Here is an 18,340-nt window from a genome sequence, read left to right on the forward strand (position 1 = left end):
TGGTGGGCATCGGGCGGCAATGTGCGGTACAGCAGCGTCCTCATAATCTTCACCAGGTTGAAGGACGGGTGCAAGGGACCCATGAACCGCTTCCTCGCTTGCTTACCAACGTCAATGATGCTTGCGCCCGCTTCACCTACACAGACATGGAGCCAATGAGAGAAGGCAGAGGAAGGTCTTATGACAGGTTTTCTTTATTATCTTTATCGTAGTACACCTAGTTCTTTTTGCCAACTTTACTTCAATACTTAGGCTAGAATACCCTTTTCTACCTAAGTTACGTTAGTTAATTAGCGTAACGGGCGTATGCTACGTAAAAAAGAACACAATGTCCTGAAATCACAATGGTGACGGGGCAGTGGGTTCAGTGGGTGACAGGTGGTCATTATGTCACAGGCCAAGAAAGGTAAATATAGGCTACACTTTTAACGGTTGAACGGACACACAGGCGAGGCGTAGAATATAATTTGTTTCTGGGGTAGCATAACTGAAAGGCTTTCCTCTCTGTTGATGAATAGTATAACTATATGCTACATTACACATACCGGTTTCTTGTTGCGTAAAAAGTGAAAGAAGATTGGATTGGATTAGGCCTACGGTGAATGGCGAGGTAGCCAACTTACCTAAGCATGCCCCACTGACCAAGGCCGATGCGGTCAGGGCTCCCGCCGAGGCTCCGTAGATGTGCCGGGCATTCTCCACCAGAAACGGTGCTTGCTCCTGCAAGCAACTGGCCACTCCAATGTGGTAGATCCCCAGGAACCCACAACCGGCAAAAGAAATGTTCCAAGGCGCATCCAATGGAAACATGATGTCTAATTCCCCACGAATCAATACAGTCGAATAGCCTACCAGATCATCGAGTAACTTCGAGAACAACGAACTAGCAGCTATGAATAAATGCAAGCAATACTCTGCTGTCAAAGCAGTGTGTTAAGATCACCTATAGGCCAATTGTCAATTTTAATCGGCAACTTTGACACTAAAAATGTTAATAAAACAACTTTAAAGTAGCATTTACCATGACAACCTCATAACAGGTTGAAGAGGACACTCTATTCTGAAGTAATTATTTATCGACGCTCGAAAGTGTGATTACGTTCCAGAGAGATGTCTTCCGCTGACTGTCACCGCAGTCAAGGTTTGTTTTTATGGCAGTCAGAGAAAGTTATAGTCACATGCAGCCGGAGGGAACATTTCACCACGTAAGCGCGGTCAGCGGACAATCGTCCAATCACAAGTCGAGGAACACAGTTTGCCCATTCCACTCGGCGGCTCCAGGAACCGGGGCACGTTATCGCAAAACCGCAGAACTATCGATTCTGATTGGTTAATAATAATATTATTATTACAACATGATAGGCACCGCCAGGGATTTCTACCATGCCATAAATATTCAACTCAGTTAGCGTAGTACTTTTGAGCATGGCATCCTCTTCCTTCAAGGCAGGTTATAACATGTAATCATATTTGTAAGCAGGGCCTAGGCATGTGTATGTTTATGTTTTTGTTTATGGTATTTGGCAGACGCTTTTGTCCAAAGCGACATACAGTACAGTATATGAACACTACATTAGTTAAAAAAGAATAGTTTCAAATAAAATTTAAAAGTCTACATTAAACATAATAATAACAGTAATAATAACAACAGTAACATAATAATTAATATAACAATAGCCTATAAATAGCTTAAAATATATAAAATATCAACAAAGAGAACAATGAGTGTTCATTAACAAAACAAACACCATAAGTCTGTAAGAGAATTACTTGATTAAGTGCAAGATGGACAGATATGTCTTTAAACATTTCTCGAAAGTCCCAAAACTATCACAAGAACGTAGAGTATGAGGTAAGTCAGTCCACCAATGTGGAATCACTGAGGAAAATAGTCTTGACTGTAGCGTTAATGGATGGTCGACACAGCAGACGTTCATCAGAAGATCAAGAGTTAGCCTCTCTCCAATATGCTCTGAATATGTGGCCATATGGTCAAAAGAGGAAGAGCAGAAGCTATAGGATGAAACAGGACAAGGGAAGTGTGTGCATAGGTCACTGTGAGCATGTGTAAAACGAAAAGAGCTAGACGATATGAGGCCTGTGTGCCTCCATTTGGAGACGACGGTGTCATGTCTACCCATAACTGCTAGTACAGAAAGGATGAATTGCACAAAGCATTCTGTGTTTGATCAGACCTGTCTTAACATGTAACATACTTCTACCAATGTTTAGATCTGTAAGTTCTTCCCTTGTGGTCCAAATAAAAGCATTCATATGTGTGTGTGTGTGTGTGTGTGTGTGTGAGAGAGTGTATGTGTGTGTGTGAGAGAGAGAGTGTGTGAGAGAAAGAGTATCATGATTATTCTTGTTAAGGTTGTAGGCTACCTTTAAACATAGTGAACACAGATAGCCTCTGGGCGTGGTTCATGGTGGGTCATGGTGATCCATCAATGACGGCAAGAATTCGCTGCACTTCAGATTTTGATGGCAACACATTGCACATGGCAACACTCACGATGTCCTCTACAGATATCTCCCCCTGTGTACTCTATTGTGTGCCAAGTTCAGATCTCCCCCCCCCCCTCTCTTTTTCCCTCTCTGTCTCTTTTTCTCCCCTTCTTTCTCTCCCTCTCTCTCTTTCTCTTCCCCCTCTCTCTTTCCTTCTTTCCCTCTCTCTCTCTTCTCTCTCTCCCCCCCTCTCTCTCTCTTTCCCCCCTCTCTCTCACTGGGTTAAATGCAAAGGGCCAGAGCACTGTTGACTAAACCAGGAATGTGTTGTCAGTGGATCACAACAAATATCAAACAAAAACATCCAAATACCGTTCTCCTGACCGCACCATGGAACACTGCAGGGCAGGGCAGACCTAGAGCACCAAAGTCCAGCACCCCTGGGCTCAACAGGACTGCTGCTATTTCATTCACTGAGCTACAGCCTCTTTCCCACCGATAGGCAGTGTGACATGAGGAGAGCTGACAGAAGAATGCAGTAAACACAGTCACCTCAGACAAGCAGACTGAGAAGTGAGACAGTCTCAGGGTTCGGGGCATATTTTACAGGGGATGCCAGATCAAGGGGGTGTATGTGTGCTCCTGATGAGCTCACTGCTCCTAGTGTGTGTGTGTGTGTGTGTGTGTGTGCCTGTCCTTCATCACAAATAAAGTAACTTGTCTCCTGGATGTCTCCCAGAGTGTATTCTACCCAAAAAGGTGTGACGTCTGTTCAATTACATATTATAACTAGTTTGTTTCTACCTCCTCATGGTGTAATAATCCCATGCTGTTGCATGTTCCACTGCTAATAGACAAGCTAACCAATAGACTGCTAACTTGGGCCACTTATAAGAAAGCATATGTTATGATGTCGTAATTACTATATTGCTTGCAATCTCCTATTTCAAAAGCTCAGAAACAGAAGATCATGTAATACTCTGATTGTATTTTATGACTTGGTTTCTGGTCATATTCTTTGTTTGTCAGTTTATTTATTTGTAGCCCCCAGTCTACAGTAAGGACACTGTCCAGTGTGTGCATGTCACAGGCTGTTACAACGGACAGCTTTTCCTAGGAGGCCACATTGTGAAATCTTCGGCACAACACTACAACTTTTCTGGCCTGCACTGTATGTTTTTAACACCCATATTCTGCTAAGAACATATTTTGAAAGAGACGAGGGGGTTATTTGTGTGTGTGTGTGTGTGTGTGTGTTTCACACTGTGTGTGTATGTGTGCTTGGAGTCAGTAAGATGTCAGTGTCTCCCTCAGGACGGTTGGGGTTATTTGTATGTTTCTAGAATTCCTGCTTTCACAGAGTCCCCCAGAGCATACACGCCCAGTGTATTGAGCGAGGGAGGGACGGAGATTGTGTGTGTATGTGTGTGTGTGTCCTGAGTTATTTATGAGTGTGTTTTCATGGAATGGTATAAAATGAGGAATATTTTTATAACACTAATACAATTCTGCATTGTCACAGGTCAAAGGTCAAAACCTCTTCTCAATTCATATTTATATAGCACCTTTCATACACATAATGCAGCTCAAAGTGCTTTACATTTAGAGCATTTAGCACAATATAGAGAGAGGGAAAAATGTAATAATACAAACAAACAAAGCAGTAAATAAAACATCAGAGCTTTGTACTTTACATGTGCTGCTTAAACAAAAGCAAACAGTAATAACAAACTAGAAAATGTAATTTCGAGGAAATTACCTGTGCATGAAAATATAAACATACTGTATATTAACATAAAATGCCAAACAAACTTTTATTTGGAAACAGTTGGCAGGAGTCATAGTTGATAACAACTGAAAGTTGAAATGGCTTAACAGTCAAATAGTTGAGTAGTTTAAATAGTTAAAGTATTTAATAGTGAATTATTGTAGTGAGGACATTTATTTTGAAACAGTTGTGGGCCCATAGACTTTGCATTAGCACTATGACATCACAATGGACTAATTAACTTGATTTGCACCTGTATCAACTTCCAGCTGTTCAACTAGGACCCATCAAAGGGCCAGTTAAACTGATTGCACCTGTATCAACTGCTTTCTGCTTAACTAGGCCAACTCTCTCTGTGTCTCTCCATTCTACAAGGATATAAGGCACATTCCATCAAACTTTCTATCCATTCATCCTCTTCAAACCATTCACTCATCCACCCATTAAACTATCCATCAACATCCATTAAACAATCTGCCTATCAACATCCATTCAACTTTCTGTCTATCAACATCCATTACACTATCTACATTCAACTTTTAAACTATATACTCTGTCTCAGGCTTTAAGCATACAATCTGGCTCTCTTAAGACTACTATTTCATCTGCCCACAACTGTTTCAAAATAAATGTCCTCACTACAATAATTCACTATTAAATAATTGAACTATTTAAACTACTCAACTATTTAACTGTTCAGCCATTTCAACTGTCAGTTGTTATCAACTATGACTCCTGCCAACTGTTTCCAAATAAAAGTTTGTTTGGCATTTTATGTTAATATACAGTATGTTTATATTTTCATGCACTGGTAATTTCCTCGAAATTACATTTTGTAGTTTTTTGTTAATATCTCAAAAAGTATAAAGTTTACAAAAGTGAAAAATACATTCCTCAAGTGTCCTTTTCAAGACCTACGTTACAAAGTTTGAACAAAGTTTCTTTGAATTGTTCTCCTTATGATGTAAATGATTTTACATCAAAAAGGCAATGAATTTCAAAGTCAAAGTCAAAGTCTGCTTTATTGTCAATTTCTTCACATGTCAAGACATACAAAGAGATCGAAATTGCGTTTCCTACTATCCCACGGTGGAGACAAGACATATTTTACCAATTAGGTCCACAGACAAACATAACATTCAAGTAAACAATATAAAAAGTAAAAATAAGAAGGCACATACAATAAAGAAATAAGAGCAGCAAAATTTGGTAGAAATTGTGCAATTGTGCATACAGTAGACAGTCAATATAATAGTGCAAAAGTCAGGCCAATAAATGGCTGAGGTAGTTTTGTTTGACCTAAGTATGCAAGTGGCATAGTGGTGCAAGTTATGTAAGAGCAGCAGAAGTGTGTTCAGAAGTGTTCAGGACAACAGGACAACAACAGCAAGTTGCAAGTGTGCAAGTGTACAAGTGGAGTAGTGCAAGTGGAGTAGTGCAAGGCAGCCATTGTGGGTCTAAAAGTCCAGGATGTTATGTAGCTGAGGGTGGAGGGGGGAGAGGGGGGAGAGAGTTCAGGATCCTAACAGCCTGGTGTATGAAGCTGTTGGTGAGTCTGGTGGTGCGGGAGCGCAGGCTTCTGTACCTCTTCCCAGAGGGCAGTAGATCAAACAAATTGTGAGCGGGGTGACTTGCATCACTCACAATTGTGGTCGGCTTTAGGGTGAGGTGGGAGGTGTAAATGTCCTTCAGGGAGGGGAGTGAAGCACCAATAATCCTTCCAACTGTGTTCACTATGCGCTGCAGGGCTTTCCTGTTGTATTCAGTGCAGCTTCCGCCCCACACAGCAATACAGCTGGAGAGGATGCTCTCAATGGTGCCTCGGTAGAATGTGGTCATGATGGCTGGTGGAGCACTTGCTCGCCTGAGTTTCAGCAGGAAGTACAGGCGGCGCTGAGCTTTCTTCGCCAGTGATGCAGTGTTGGTGGTCCAGGAGAGGTCTTCACTGATGTGCACCCCCAGGAATTTGGTGCTGCTCACTCTCTCCACCACAGCACCGTCGATGGTCAGTGGCAGGTGTTGGGTGTGACCTCTACGGAAGTCAACAACAATCTCCTTGGTCTTGCTGACGTTCAGCAGGAGGTTGTTGTCCCTGCACCACGTGGTCAGAAGGTCGACCTCCAACCTGTATTGAGTCTCGTCGCCCTTGGTGATGAGACCCACCAGAGTTGTGTCGTCAGCAAATTTCACTATGTGGTTGTTGCTGTAGGTTGCAGTGCAGTCATGCGTCAGCAGGGTGAAGAGCAGCGGACTGAGCACGCAGCCTTGGGGGGCCCCCGTGCTCAGTGTGATGCTGCTTGATATTGTTATTGTAATATATGATATTGTTGCCAACACGTACTACTTGAGGCCTCTGGCAGAGGAAGTCCAGTAGCCAGTTGCAGAGGTAGGTACTGAGTCCCAGTTTGTCAAGTTTGCAGATGAGTTGTTGTGGTATTATGGTGTTGAATGCAGAACTGAAGTCTATAAACAGCAATCTCACATATGAGTCTCTTTTTTCCAGGTGGGTGAGGGCTGGGTGGAGGGCAGAGCAGATTGCATCCTCTGTGGACCGTTTGGCTCGGTATGCAAACTGGAAGGGGTCCAGGGTGGGGGGGAGAATGGATTTGATGTGTGACATGACAAGCCGCTCAAAGCACACAATTTGTCATGAGCTCTCTCCCCCTGCCTGTTAACGAGCCTTCATTGCTCTCAATTATCTGCCACTCCCAGTCTCTGTCTCTGCTCTGCCTGATTAGCCGCACCTGTCCCTACCCTCGTAACCTCTCGTTGACCTGCCAGCTGCACTGAATTTCCTGTTAACCATCCCCTGTATTTAAAGCCCTGTTTTTCAGTCCACCTTTGTCAGAACGTCTGCAAAGCCTGCACCTGTAACCTGCACGTCTACGCGCTACTCTGACTCCTGCTTGTGTACCCGGACCCGCTTGACTCCCCTCTGCTCTCCTGCCGCGGTAACTCGGCCTGCCTGCCATCTTTACTATTGCGAGTTCTGCCTTGCCTTTGTCTGTGCTGCTGCCTTGTTTCGCCTGCCCTGTTCCTCTGCTCTGTGTGTGTGTGTCCCAGGACTTCCAGGCCCCTGGCGTGTAAGCCCAGACCCTTCGTCCCCACCAACGTTTGACGCCTCTGCCACTGGGACACACACCCACACACTCCTTTTCCCCCAACCCTTCAATAAACTGAAAGAAACGTGACTCACTTGTAGTCCTTGTCTGTCTTGCCCGTGACTGAATTGAAGTGTATTTTACCCCAATGAGTTGTAGCTCTTAGCTGTGACCTCGCAACAGACTGGTATGCTTTGGCAAGCGTAATGTAAATAACATTGATTTTATGCTTATTAGAGACTGTTCGTTATTTAAAAAAGGGGCCACCGGAGGGATTTTGAGTGCGTCAATCAAAAGTTGCATGACCCTCTCCTGCCAGCAAGAAAATTTTCAACGACCCTCTAGCAAAATGTTCAAAAAAGACATGACCCTCCCTGGCCAAATTGTCAATCCGCCCACACTCTTAAGTGCTATGAAAATCCATTGACTTAGGCCACCATTCTACAATCAACCTCTGCTTTATGATCTTACACATCACACTTCACCAAGATGGTGGCCATTTCAGTAGATTTACTCACTAACATTGTTGTGGAAACACAATAAGCATGGAAACTAAATGCACACTTCCTGCAACTGCATTAGCCTACTTGAAAGTTACTCCTCTAGTAGTATTCACATGAAATAAAACAAAACATTGAGACCATTCAACAAAGCACACTGGGTAATAACAAATTCAACACATGAACTGGTTGCTATATATGGACTCGTCTCTAGGCTTCCTCAGTCATTGTGCTGCCGAAGCTGAACATTATCCAAAACTCCATTTCTCAGACAAGCGTCAATTTGGGAGCTTGCATACCACTCCTTCCTTCTCAAATGACTTGAAAAGGCCGTTTGCACAATTTTACAAATAATCACAGGGACCGAAAAATACCTAACATGCCAACTTTTTCGGGTTTATCACATATTTTAACTTTTCCCCTGTTGTCTTGCCGTTTTAATATTTTCCCGTAGAATATCACATATTACTGTAATACTCTCATAACATTAGTCCTGCCATCTGGCCTGTCTCTGTGTTGTCCTGTTGTTACCCCTTTGCAATTCCAGTGAAACAGATGTATTCAAATAATCGTTTTGCTTGCTTGAATGCGAACTCAGAGTGATGTTAACCTAGGCCTATTTAAGTTAACGACGTGATTGTCGTGAGAGCACGATTCATTGCCGCTTGCAGTGTTCGGTCATATGTCTACGTGCGCACCTGCCTATCGGGCTACTCAGCTACGAGTAGACAAAGATTTCCCCCTGTTTGTATAGTAAACTGGCTATTTATATGAAATAACCAAATGTTTTTGTTCAACTTTATGAAGCAGAATTGCACTAGCCTCGTAAGACCATCCTGATCTCGCGAGCTTCACGGAGTCGTTACAATTGATAGAAATGCTTGTCCTTGATGAATGAAGCACAAGTATGCTTTATGTTAAGCATGCACACTGTTTAATGTTAGGCTACACGGTAAACTACAAGTAAACCAAAGGTAAATTTAGCTTTTTTAGGGCTGGATAAAGTTGACCAAATGAATATAGGCTGTTAGGCGTGAATAAAGTAGGCTACTTTGTTGCTCCAACCCTAACGTTAATGGGGACGAATGTTGACATTTTCCGTATTTTGCGTGAGAAACCCAGGAAATCTCGCTTAGCCTATTTTCATTGTTCAATGTTGACAGCTATGGAACGAAAGATAATATGGGGACAGAAATCCACAATCAAACAAGCCACTTTGATGTTTTGCTGTTTTCATGAATACAAAAGATGGGTGACCCCCCCCCTCCTAGACAAAAAAAAGTTAGGTGACCCTCCCCTATTTTCCTCCGGTGGCCCCTTCAACAGAGGCGTATCAAGCTTTTTTAAAGTGGGAGTTTTGAGATAGGGAAGTGAAACAATGGCCTAATTATAAATAAATGTTGTAAGTATTTTCTGAGAGGGGTGCGGACTATATTGGCGGTTGTCCGGGAGTTTCTCTCTGTCTGAATGTTTTGAAATTCTGATTGCTAAATAGGCCTACACCATTTTAATGTAGTTTGGGAGGGACAGAACAAGCAGCGCCCCTCATCTTGTTGTATAAAATTATCACTATGGTTTGTAGACATCATGATGAGAGAACGAGTTTGAAACTGTAAAGCATTCATATAACCTCAATCATAATCAAGTAATACACTGAAGTTATTCCTAGCTAACATACTTTTATAACATTTTAAATAACAAGTTTAACTATTACTAATAACATAACGAAGCCATCCTACCAGAATGTGCACTCTGTATCCCGATGTCTCTTTTTGCTGCCCTGTGTCTCATTTTGTTGCACTGTGTCTCATGCTGCCTTAGCCTGGGCCTTTTGAAGAAACCAAAGTCGGCCTTGAAGCTGCAAGATAACGCGTACACAGGGCGAGCTCTACTCATAACAACCAGTAGGAGAGTGCAGGGGGGCGAACGATATTTAACCCATGCACAATGTATGACCTGTGATCACTCTATACTGTACACCCCTGAACTTTCCGTAAAGGTGAAAAGTTCGTACCCTTGGCAGCAATATTGCTGACTTGCGAAGATAAGAGCGAACAACGATCCTTTCATAACGCCATCTGTGGGTTTGGGGTAGTGTTGTGTCAGAATTTTGGAGGGGTATAAGTAAGAGAGTTCTACCTTTGTTCGGGAGTGCGATCGTGCGATCCACTCAGGCTTTGCGCTATGTAGTCATTAAAGGAATTTTTGCACGGAACTCTGCCGGACTTTTGCGCCCTCTTTTTGGGACAAGTTTTAGACTTCAGCACTTATAATGGTGTATTTTTGTTACGTTGTAGGCAAGATGTTTGGACTTAATTTCTGGCCAGAGTCTGAATATCTGCCACGACAATCTGTGTGGCTCATGTGACACGTAGGCCTACATTATCTACCTCAGGGGTCTCAAACACCCGGCCCGCGGGCCAAATCCGGCCCAATTCCGGCCCGCGACGTATGTCAAAATAATAATGTAATCCAGCCCTTGAGGCTATTTTTAATTGTGACAAACAACGATACTGATTAAAATAGACGATAGATCCAAGTACGGTGACAAATCTCATTTGTAGCCTACTCTGCTCCACTATGTGCTAGACATCCAGAGCTTGATTCAAACCCAAAAGTTTTCAGGAAATACTTGTATTACACACGAGAAACACAAAGACGTGCATTTGTAATGACGCGGAAGCGATAAAGGCCATAGTTTTGCACAAATTGAAGCAGAAATAGGCCTACACCTAATGTTGAAAAACGTTCACGTGTGATGAAGTCTTAGGTAGGCTATGTTATTCACCTATTCTGATTCTGAAGGAGAATATCCTTTTGGAGATTATGATCGATCGTCTATTGACAGTGATAGTCACAGTGCGTCTGTGAATGGAAGTGCATCTTTGCATATAGCCTATACAACGGTGTCCACTAAGCATACCATGCTTATTTCGACCCTCTGCCCAACATAGCTTGGAGGTTGCAGTGGTAATCGTGATGAAAGTGTCCGTAATGGACGTGGTATAGACAGCAGCGCTAGTAGAAACAGGGCTCTAAAGAACTACAAAGTCACCCGCAATATGATGCGAACTTCTGGGTACTCAGATTACCCGCGATAGGAACTGATTTGACTGAATACTTTATTGTAGGCCTTGTGGTTTAGTAATACATCACTAAACCATATACATCTTAGGTGTTGGTATACATCTTAGATGTTTTCCTGTTAATTTGTTATGTGGGTAATATGAAAAAAAGGAAAGTAAACCTGCTCAAATATGTTAATCCAGTATTTACTGAAAGGTGCATAATTTGAGGTGCTTGCCATCCAGTGATGGGTACATTTACCCCCTTCATAAACTTTTGTTTATACTCAAAGATTTTTACATTTACAGTAGGACTTTATCTCTGACCACTTTCAAGCCATGGCCTTTTGAAATTTTGATATAAAAATCCAATGGTGTTGCTTTCTTAACCCTGACGCCTAGTTTGCCAGGTTTAAAAAAGTTATGAGAGGAAAATATTTTTATTTGGTGTGAAACACACACATACCCATTTTTATGCTTTTTGTTTGTTTTATAATTTGTATTAATATTTTTTTTCCCCACTAACCAGTCTTTGAAAACTGACATGGCCCATACCGTGGTCCGTTTTGTATTGATTTCATGTCGGTTCTCTTCAATTCTGTCTCTGTCTCTGTCGTCCAGATGTTTGTGTTGTTTCGCTTCTTTGCCTTCCTCTGTATTGTTTTCTTTTCTTTTCTTAACTGGTGAAGACAACTCAGCCTTCATCCAAGAATCGAAATCTGGGTAATCTCCAAGAATATTAAAACTAATATTAAACTCATCCATTGCGCCGGATGAATTGGAAGTTTGTCCGTTGCAAAGTATCTGCAGGTCAACTCGCGTAGCTTGGCAACAGAGTATTCTAAAGTGATAAGTGGCCGGACTACTTGCGTAGTAATATGAAAGACGTGAAATAGAAGCACAAAGCCCATTTTCCTTGACAGCAGTCTGTTGTACTTAGCAACGGTCTGTTATTCAGAATTAGCAGACCGCCGAACGTTGGGAAATCCCATTCAAGCCAATGGAGCGTTCTACTTGCCTTGTGAAGAGCCGTGTAATAAGTAAGGGATAATGTATAGAACGCCGGTCATTGTCGGGAGACCCCGACGCGCAGTGGAGGGGTCTTGTTCCGCCCTGAAGGGATATATCTCCCGACAATGACCGGCGTTCTATACATTATCCCGTTTATTACACGGCTACTTACCAAAACGACACAATAAACTCCCCACGATATGACTCTTTAGCCTACATAGCCTAGGCTATAGCCTATTTGTTACCGTTTCATCATGGCTTTTGCTGAGAAACAAATAGTTCGCAACAACACACGCTGAACTTGAATCAAACATTCTTTAGAACACAGCTGATCAACCGTCTGCTTTCACTTTTGAATGAAGTTCCAATCCTTGCGTAGTGATATGAAAGAATTGACTTAGAAGCACAAAGCCCATTTTCCTTGACAGCGGTCTGTTATACTTAGCAACGGTCTGTTATTCAGAATTAGCAGACCGCCGAACGTTGGGAAGGCCCATTCAAGTGAATGGAGCATTCTGCAGCACTATGAAGAGCCGTGTTATGTAATAAGTGTCGTTAAACAATTAAATAGCATTCAACAGGTTGAAGCGGAGCTTTGGTACCAACGTTATCGATTAGTTTCAGTTTCTCTCGTGCAGACACCTGCATTGAATAAACGCTCATACCACCACTTTATTGTAGCTATGGCTCCATGTTTAATGACATCGATAGCAGAAGCGTTTGTTTTCTTTTTTTTTGTCGGTCCGCGGTATCTTGATCAAACTGCGCAGCAAATTATCAGACGAAGCACCGGGCCTAATTTCACTCCACGACTCCGCGGACCAGCAGTCTTCACATTGAGGAAGACATATGGCTTGAGAAGTCTGCGTGTTAAGCCCGCCTTAAGACTCTCTAACAAAATAGAGCGCTGTGATTGGATGACGTCCACGGTGTCAGCCAATAGAAATCCTTATGGTTTGGTACTAGACGTACAGGCTGAGCAAATTAATTTGCCGCCGCTAGGGTGCGTCTAGATTTCTAGGCTAATGCCTAATACCTAATAAATAAATGTAAAGGACACAGAAAAATGACAGAACTGTAAGCTCAAATTCAAAAACGTTTGAAGTCTACCCAAACATAAGGGAATATAAATAAATTGTGTTGCATATAGCCAGCTTAATTAATGTCAATTTAAAGATTATGATTAGCAGTTTCTATGCTGTTTACAATGATAGTTACAGGAAGCCACGTTATTGTTTAAACTATTGTTGCTTCTAGCCCACGTTACCTTTCACTTGCTGCAGGGACGCACACATTGCATGAGCGCTCATAAGCGTTCTATTTGAGTTTTAGCCTACATAGCCTACTGGAAATCTTAGTTCTCAGATGTAGAACTCAAATGTGTCTTGACGCCGCCGTTTGTAAGATCAAATAAGACGTTCTAAATGGAACGTGATGTAATGAAGCTGTTTTTTCCAAGCGTCTTGGAGACGTATGTGTGCTGACTGGGCTATGTCTATATAGTTGATGACACCAAATTAATAAGTAGGCTAGGCTATTTCTGATTGGGGAAACTTTTAGCCTAGTTTATTTTTCTTCCGTGGTTCCATACCATTCAAACTTGCTGCAAATGATCAGATGTGTGAATCACCGGGCATAACTTAATTTCGCGGCTACGTGCAGAAGGCTAATTGTTGAGGAGGCCCATAGTTTGAGAAAAGCTGCAGATCATAGACAGAGAAAGTATAATGCTCTGAGAACAGTAGCCAAGGGCCTTTCTGCAGAAACAACAAGTGCCTTGGTGCGCACACCCCTGCTTTCACTTTGACTGCATTTCTACATTGTGACAAAAACTGTAAGTCAATGAATTTTCGTTTAGCATAATGTGGTAACAATTATCATTTCAATTCTACCTCAAATCTGATCACTGCAGACGTTATAATACAGACCCAAGCAGCAGCACAGCCTTTGAAAGACGCACACTTAGAATTTGATCAGAGCGGCTCTGGTTCTTCACTGACGCTAACTTGATGTGATTGGCTGGATGACCGTTCAATCAAATCAACAGACCTATTTGTGTCTGTGTGTGCGCGTCATCAGAACCCGCCCTTATTAGACATATGGTTCCAACTCTTTACGTGAGCGTTTATTTCCATATTTTAATTTAGTTTTAATCTGACAAAAAGTGTGTGGGGATAGAATTGTGTTCCAGCAAAAGTGTGTACGTTATAACACCCACATCCCCCACGCTTGCTACACCTTAGGCCTTCTCAACAACCTAATCTTGTCAACAACCTTGTCAGCATGATTCTGCAATGTCTCAGGAAGTCTGAAGAAACTCAAAATGGATATATGCATGCAAATGGTTGGGGGGGGGGGGGGGGGGGGTATAGGGAGAGATTATTAAGAGGTAGTCCTTTATAGTGCATATAAAGAGATTAGATGAGCCCATGGAGTGTATATAAAGAGATTATAGAGATGAGCCCATGGAGTGTATATAAAGAGATGATATAAGTAATGGGACTGAGTGCATATAAAGAGAGATAAGAGACGGTATGGAGTGTATGGAAAGAGATTATAGATAAGTGATGGGCATAGTGCATAAAGGGATTTTAGATAGAGGTGGGCCTGCACATAAAGGGATTATAGAAGAGGTGGTCCAATAGACTAGTGTATATGAAGGAATTATAGATGTGAGAGGTGGGCCTATAGAGTGTATATGAAGAGATTATAGATGTAAGAGGTAGGTCTATAGAGTGCTAATAAGAGGTGGTCCTGGGCAATTCCATGGTAAATTATGTTTTTTGTAACATCCATAAAGCCAATAAAATGTGATGGTATGGTATGATGTGAATGATTATTGATTAATGATTATTAATGATTTTTGGCTGAAGAATATACATGAGAAAAAATGCACAAAAAATGAATGTTATCATTCACATCATACAAATGGCATTTCACTGGCGTTATGGATGTGACAAAAAGTCAATTTTCTGTGGAATTGCCCTCCTATAGAGTGCATGGAAAGATGGGTGTATAAGGGAGAGACAGACTGAGGTTTTAACCCTGTTTGATGATGACCTCTCCCAAAGTGGTGGATCAGATCCAGTACTCATCATATATGTCAGCTGATCATAGGTCCAGTGAGAGCTCTCTCTCTCTGGGCAGTGAGTGTAGCTGCTTGAGTTGATTAAGAGGTTCATGATGACTACATCCTCCGACATCACAAACCACCAGTGCATTTCCTGATTTTTTACAGGTGCGAGTGTATGTGATTTGAAGCCCATAACATTTTTTGTCACATTCAGCAATAATTTCCTTACGACTGCTTGATCCATGAGTACAGTACACTGTAAAAAAAAAGTGGTCTCTGTATGCAACCCTGGTTAATAAAAAAATAGACAAACAAAGTGGGGGCAGCCTGTTACTGAAGTAATTATATTTGGTAAAAAGGAGGAAAGACTTAGGGGTTGCCACTCTCCTTGACACAAAAGGGTTGAAGGCAATACTGTTAAAAATCTTGGTGTATTAATTGACAGTGATCTAAATTTCAACAGCCACATAAAAGCGATAACTAAATCAGCTTTTTACCACCTCAAAAATATTGCCAAACTCAGAGGGCTGATGCCAAAACATGACTTAGAAAAACTCATTCATGCATTTATCTCCAGCAGGGTTGATTACTGCAATGGACTGTTCACAGGCCTTCCTAAAAAGACTATTAAACAGCTTCATTAAACAGCTTCAGCTTCAAAATGCAGCAGCTAGGATTCTAGCAAAAACTAAAAGAACTGACCATATTACTCCAATTCTTAAGTCCTTGCACTGGCTTCCAGTAAGTCACATTGACTTTAAAGCACTATTGCTTGTTTATAAATCAGTAAATGGAGCAGGACCTAAATACCTTCATGCTTCAGCAGTACACACCTTCTCGTCCTCTCAGGTCCCAGGTAAAAAACCTGTTAGTAAAACCTACTGTTAGAACTAAACATGGTGAAGCAGCTTTAGCCGCTATGCGGCTCAGCTCTGGAACCAACTTTCGGATGATATCAAAAAGGCCCCAACTGTAGTTTTAAATCTAGACTTAAGACCAAACTGTTCTCATATGCTTTCTGCTAACTGCGCCGAGTTACAAATTCTGAATCTGCCTTGATAATTATTCTACCTTGTCTTTTATTACTTTTTTACTACTTTTGCCTTTGTTTTTGTTTTTGCTTACTAATTATTCTTTATTATCTTTTTTAAAGGAGCCGTATGTAAGAAAAATATTTCAATTAATCATAAAATGGCCCTGATATTTCACTAGACATGAAGAAATCATGTTCATTTCAAATACTTATATCACTGACAACAGTAGTCCGGCCAGGATATTGTCATTTAAAAAGTGGCAGTTGCAGCCCTCAACTGATGTTGATGTTGAGTTTTGTCATGTCATGTTGTGTTTTGGCCTGATGCGCCACCCTCCACCTATCTACTAATCACGAAGTCAGTAGTGTTTTGCCATCCGGGTTGGCAACCTCGAGTCAGGGGGGAGGGGGAGGGGATACACCGCTCTTCAGTATTTTGAAAGTGATTGCAGTACCAGTTTTGGCCACAATCTTACATATGGTTCCTTTAAATGATTTTACCTTGTGTTTTATGTTTTCTTTTTATTATGATCTTTACCTTTTGAACTATTCTTTGACTATATTGCCCTTCTATGCTTTTATTTGTTATTACTGTTTGGTTTTGTTTATGTAAAGCACATTGAATTGTGTATGAAATGCGCTATATAAATAAACTTGACTTGACTTGACTTGACTGGGACTACTGAAGGTAGGGGTAAGCTACCTCTCTGGGAATACTGAAGGATGAGCTATCTACTGAAGGTCGGGATGAGCTACCTCCCTGGGAATACTGAAAGTATGGGGATGAGCCACCTCTCTGGGAATACTGAAAGTAGGGGTAAGCTACCTCATGGTGTGTTTTCTTTGGTCCTAAACATAAAAAAAATGTGACTTCCTGCGCAATTGCTGAGTGCACCTTTAGGAAACAAACTGCACTTTTTTTGTTTAGGTATATGAGTGTGTTAGTGTTTCGTGTGCACACAAACTGTTGCTATGGTGAGTGTTGTGCCCTTCTCTGTGTTCTGTCTGTGTCTGTGTCTGTGTGTTAATGGTCTGTTATCACATCAGTCTTCACTGTTTACAGACACAAACACACATGACAATGTGTAGTAGGCTAAGCCTTTTTCCTGACCAAACAATAGGCCTACAACACAGTCGAGTTTTAAATGGTGTCTGTTGCGTTATCAGAACTGCAAAGAAATTCGGTTTCCATTTATTCACCTTTTCGGTAACACTTTACTTGACGGGTGAGTTCATAACACATTCATAGCAGCTGTCATAAACTGCACATAAAGCATTCATGACTGTTTCATGAGACATTATTCAACATTCATACCAAACCTTTCATTCACACCTCTGTGAGCCCCAACTCAGCACTCACACACTCAAAGTCCCCTCCCTTTCTGTGGCAGCAAGGCAGTTCTGGCTGGGGGATATAAAATAAATAAATGAATGAAAAGGGATTTGAGATGCATTTTATTTTTGTTAGGGTGAATTACATGTGAATAATACAGTGTTGGGCAACCTACTTGGAAATTGTAGTTAGCTAAACTATCAGTTACTCTGCCATGAATAAAACTCCACTACACAAAACTACCACCCCAGTCAAATGTAGCAAGCTTAGTAACACAAACACAGCAGTAGGCTAGTTCACTACATAGGAAGCTACTTTAAATTGTGCTAATTCCACATGACAAGAAAAGTGTAGCTTGTTTGGCCAAGATACTTCATATAAAGAAGTTAAGCTATTGAAAAGTTACTTTATTCAGGAAATAGTGAAGCTACCACCAACACACTTATTACTAGCTAAGCTACAAGTAGCAACTGCCCAATAATAGGCTACAGTCTGTACCACTTGTGTAAAATTCACCGGCCAATGTTATACTAGTAATATTCATTTCTACAATAGCATTCTTGTGTCAGTTGTAATGTAAGTCAGTGTTATGGAATATGACTTATCAAGTCTCAGTTCATAGCCAGGTGAGCACCTGAACACCTAGTAAGTAGCCTAGCTAGCTGGCTACGATTTACATACAGTAATAACAAAGATCCTTGCTCCTTTTCAACTCTCTGGTAATATTGCATTCACAAAATACAACCAATAGTATGATAATTTTAAATCTTACTTGTGAAAAGTAATCCCCCGAGCCCTGTTTGCGATGGTCCGCCGATTTGAGCAGGAATATGCTGCACATTGCTCTGCCATCTTGTTTCTGCTGCAACTATAGCGGCTGCATTTCCTGTTTCCAGCAGCCAATGCTGTGTCTACTCTGGCACAAAGGCTCTGGCATTGCAGCAAATCACCCAGACGTCATTTTTTTACTTCTGACGTCAGACGCAAAGTTTTTGCGTGTGGCACACA

At 41.6% G+C, this 18,340-nt stretch overlaps 1 protein-coding gene across 4 annotated transcripts in view; it reads right to left on the bottom strand.

Moving 5' to 3' along the window:
• The window catches only part of pnpla2 (patatin-like phospholipase domain containing 2), an 11,888-nt gene extending 10,649 nt beyond the window's left edge, over positions 1-1,239 (bottom strand). For 2 of the 4 annotated variants that reach the window (XM_042109829.1, XM_042109831.1), the window contains exons 1-2: positions 624-1,239; positions 1-136 (exon numbers count right to left, since the gene is read on the bottom strand). The exon at positions 1-136 is cut by the window's left edge and continues 97 nt beyond it. In XM_042109829.1, coding sequence (XP_041965763.1) covers positions 1-136; positions 624-810 — 323 coding nt within the window. In that variant the 5' untranslated portion in view covers positions 811-1,239. The remainder of the gene's footprint in view (positions 137-623) is intronic. The other 2 variants (XM_042109828.1, XM_042109827.1) reach the window with 2 other exon arrangements.
• Positions 1,240-18,340: the final 17,101 nt, after the last annotated feature.

Source organism: Alosa sapidissima, chromosome 11, assembly GCF_018492685.1.
Source record: "Alosa sapidissima isolate fAloSap1 chromosome 11, fAloSap1.pri, whole genome shotgun sequence".
NCBI lineage: Eukaryota > Metazoa > Chordata > Actinopteri > Clupeiformes > Clupeidae > Alosa > Alosa sapidissima.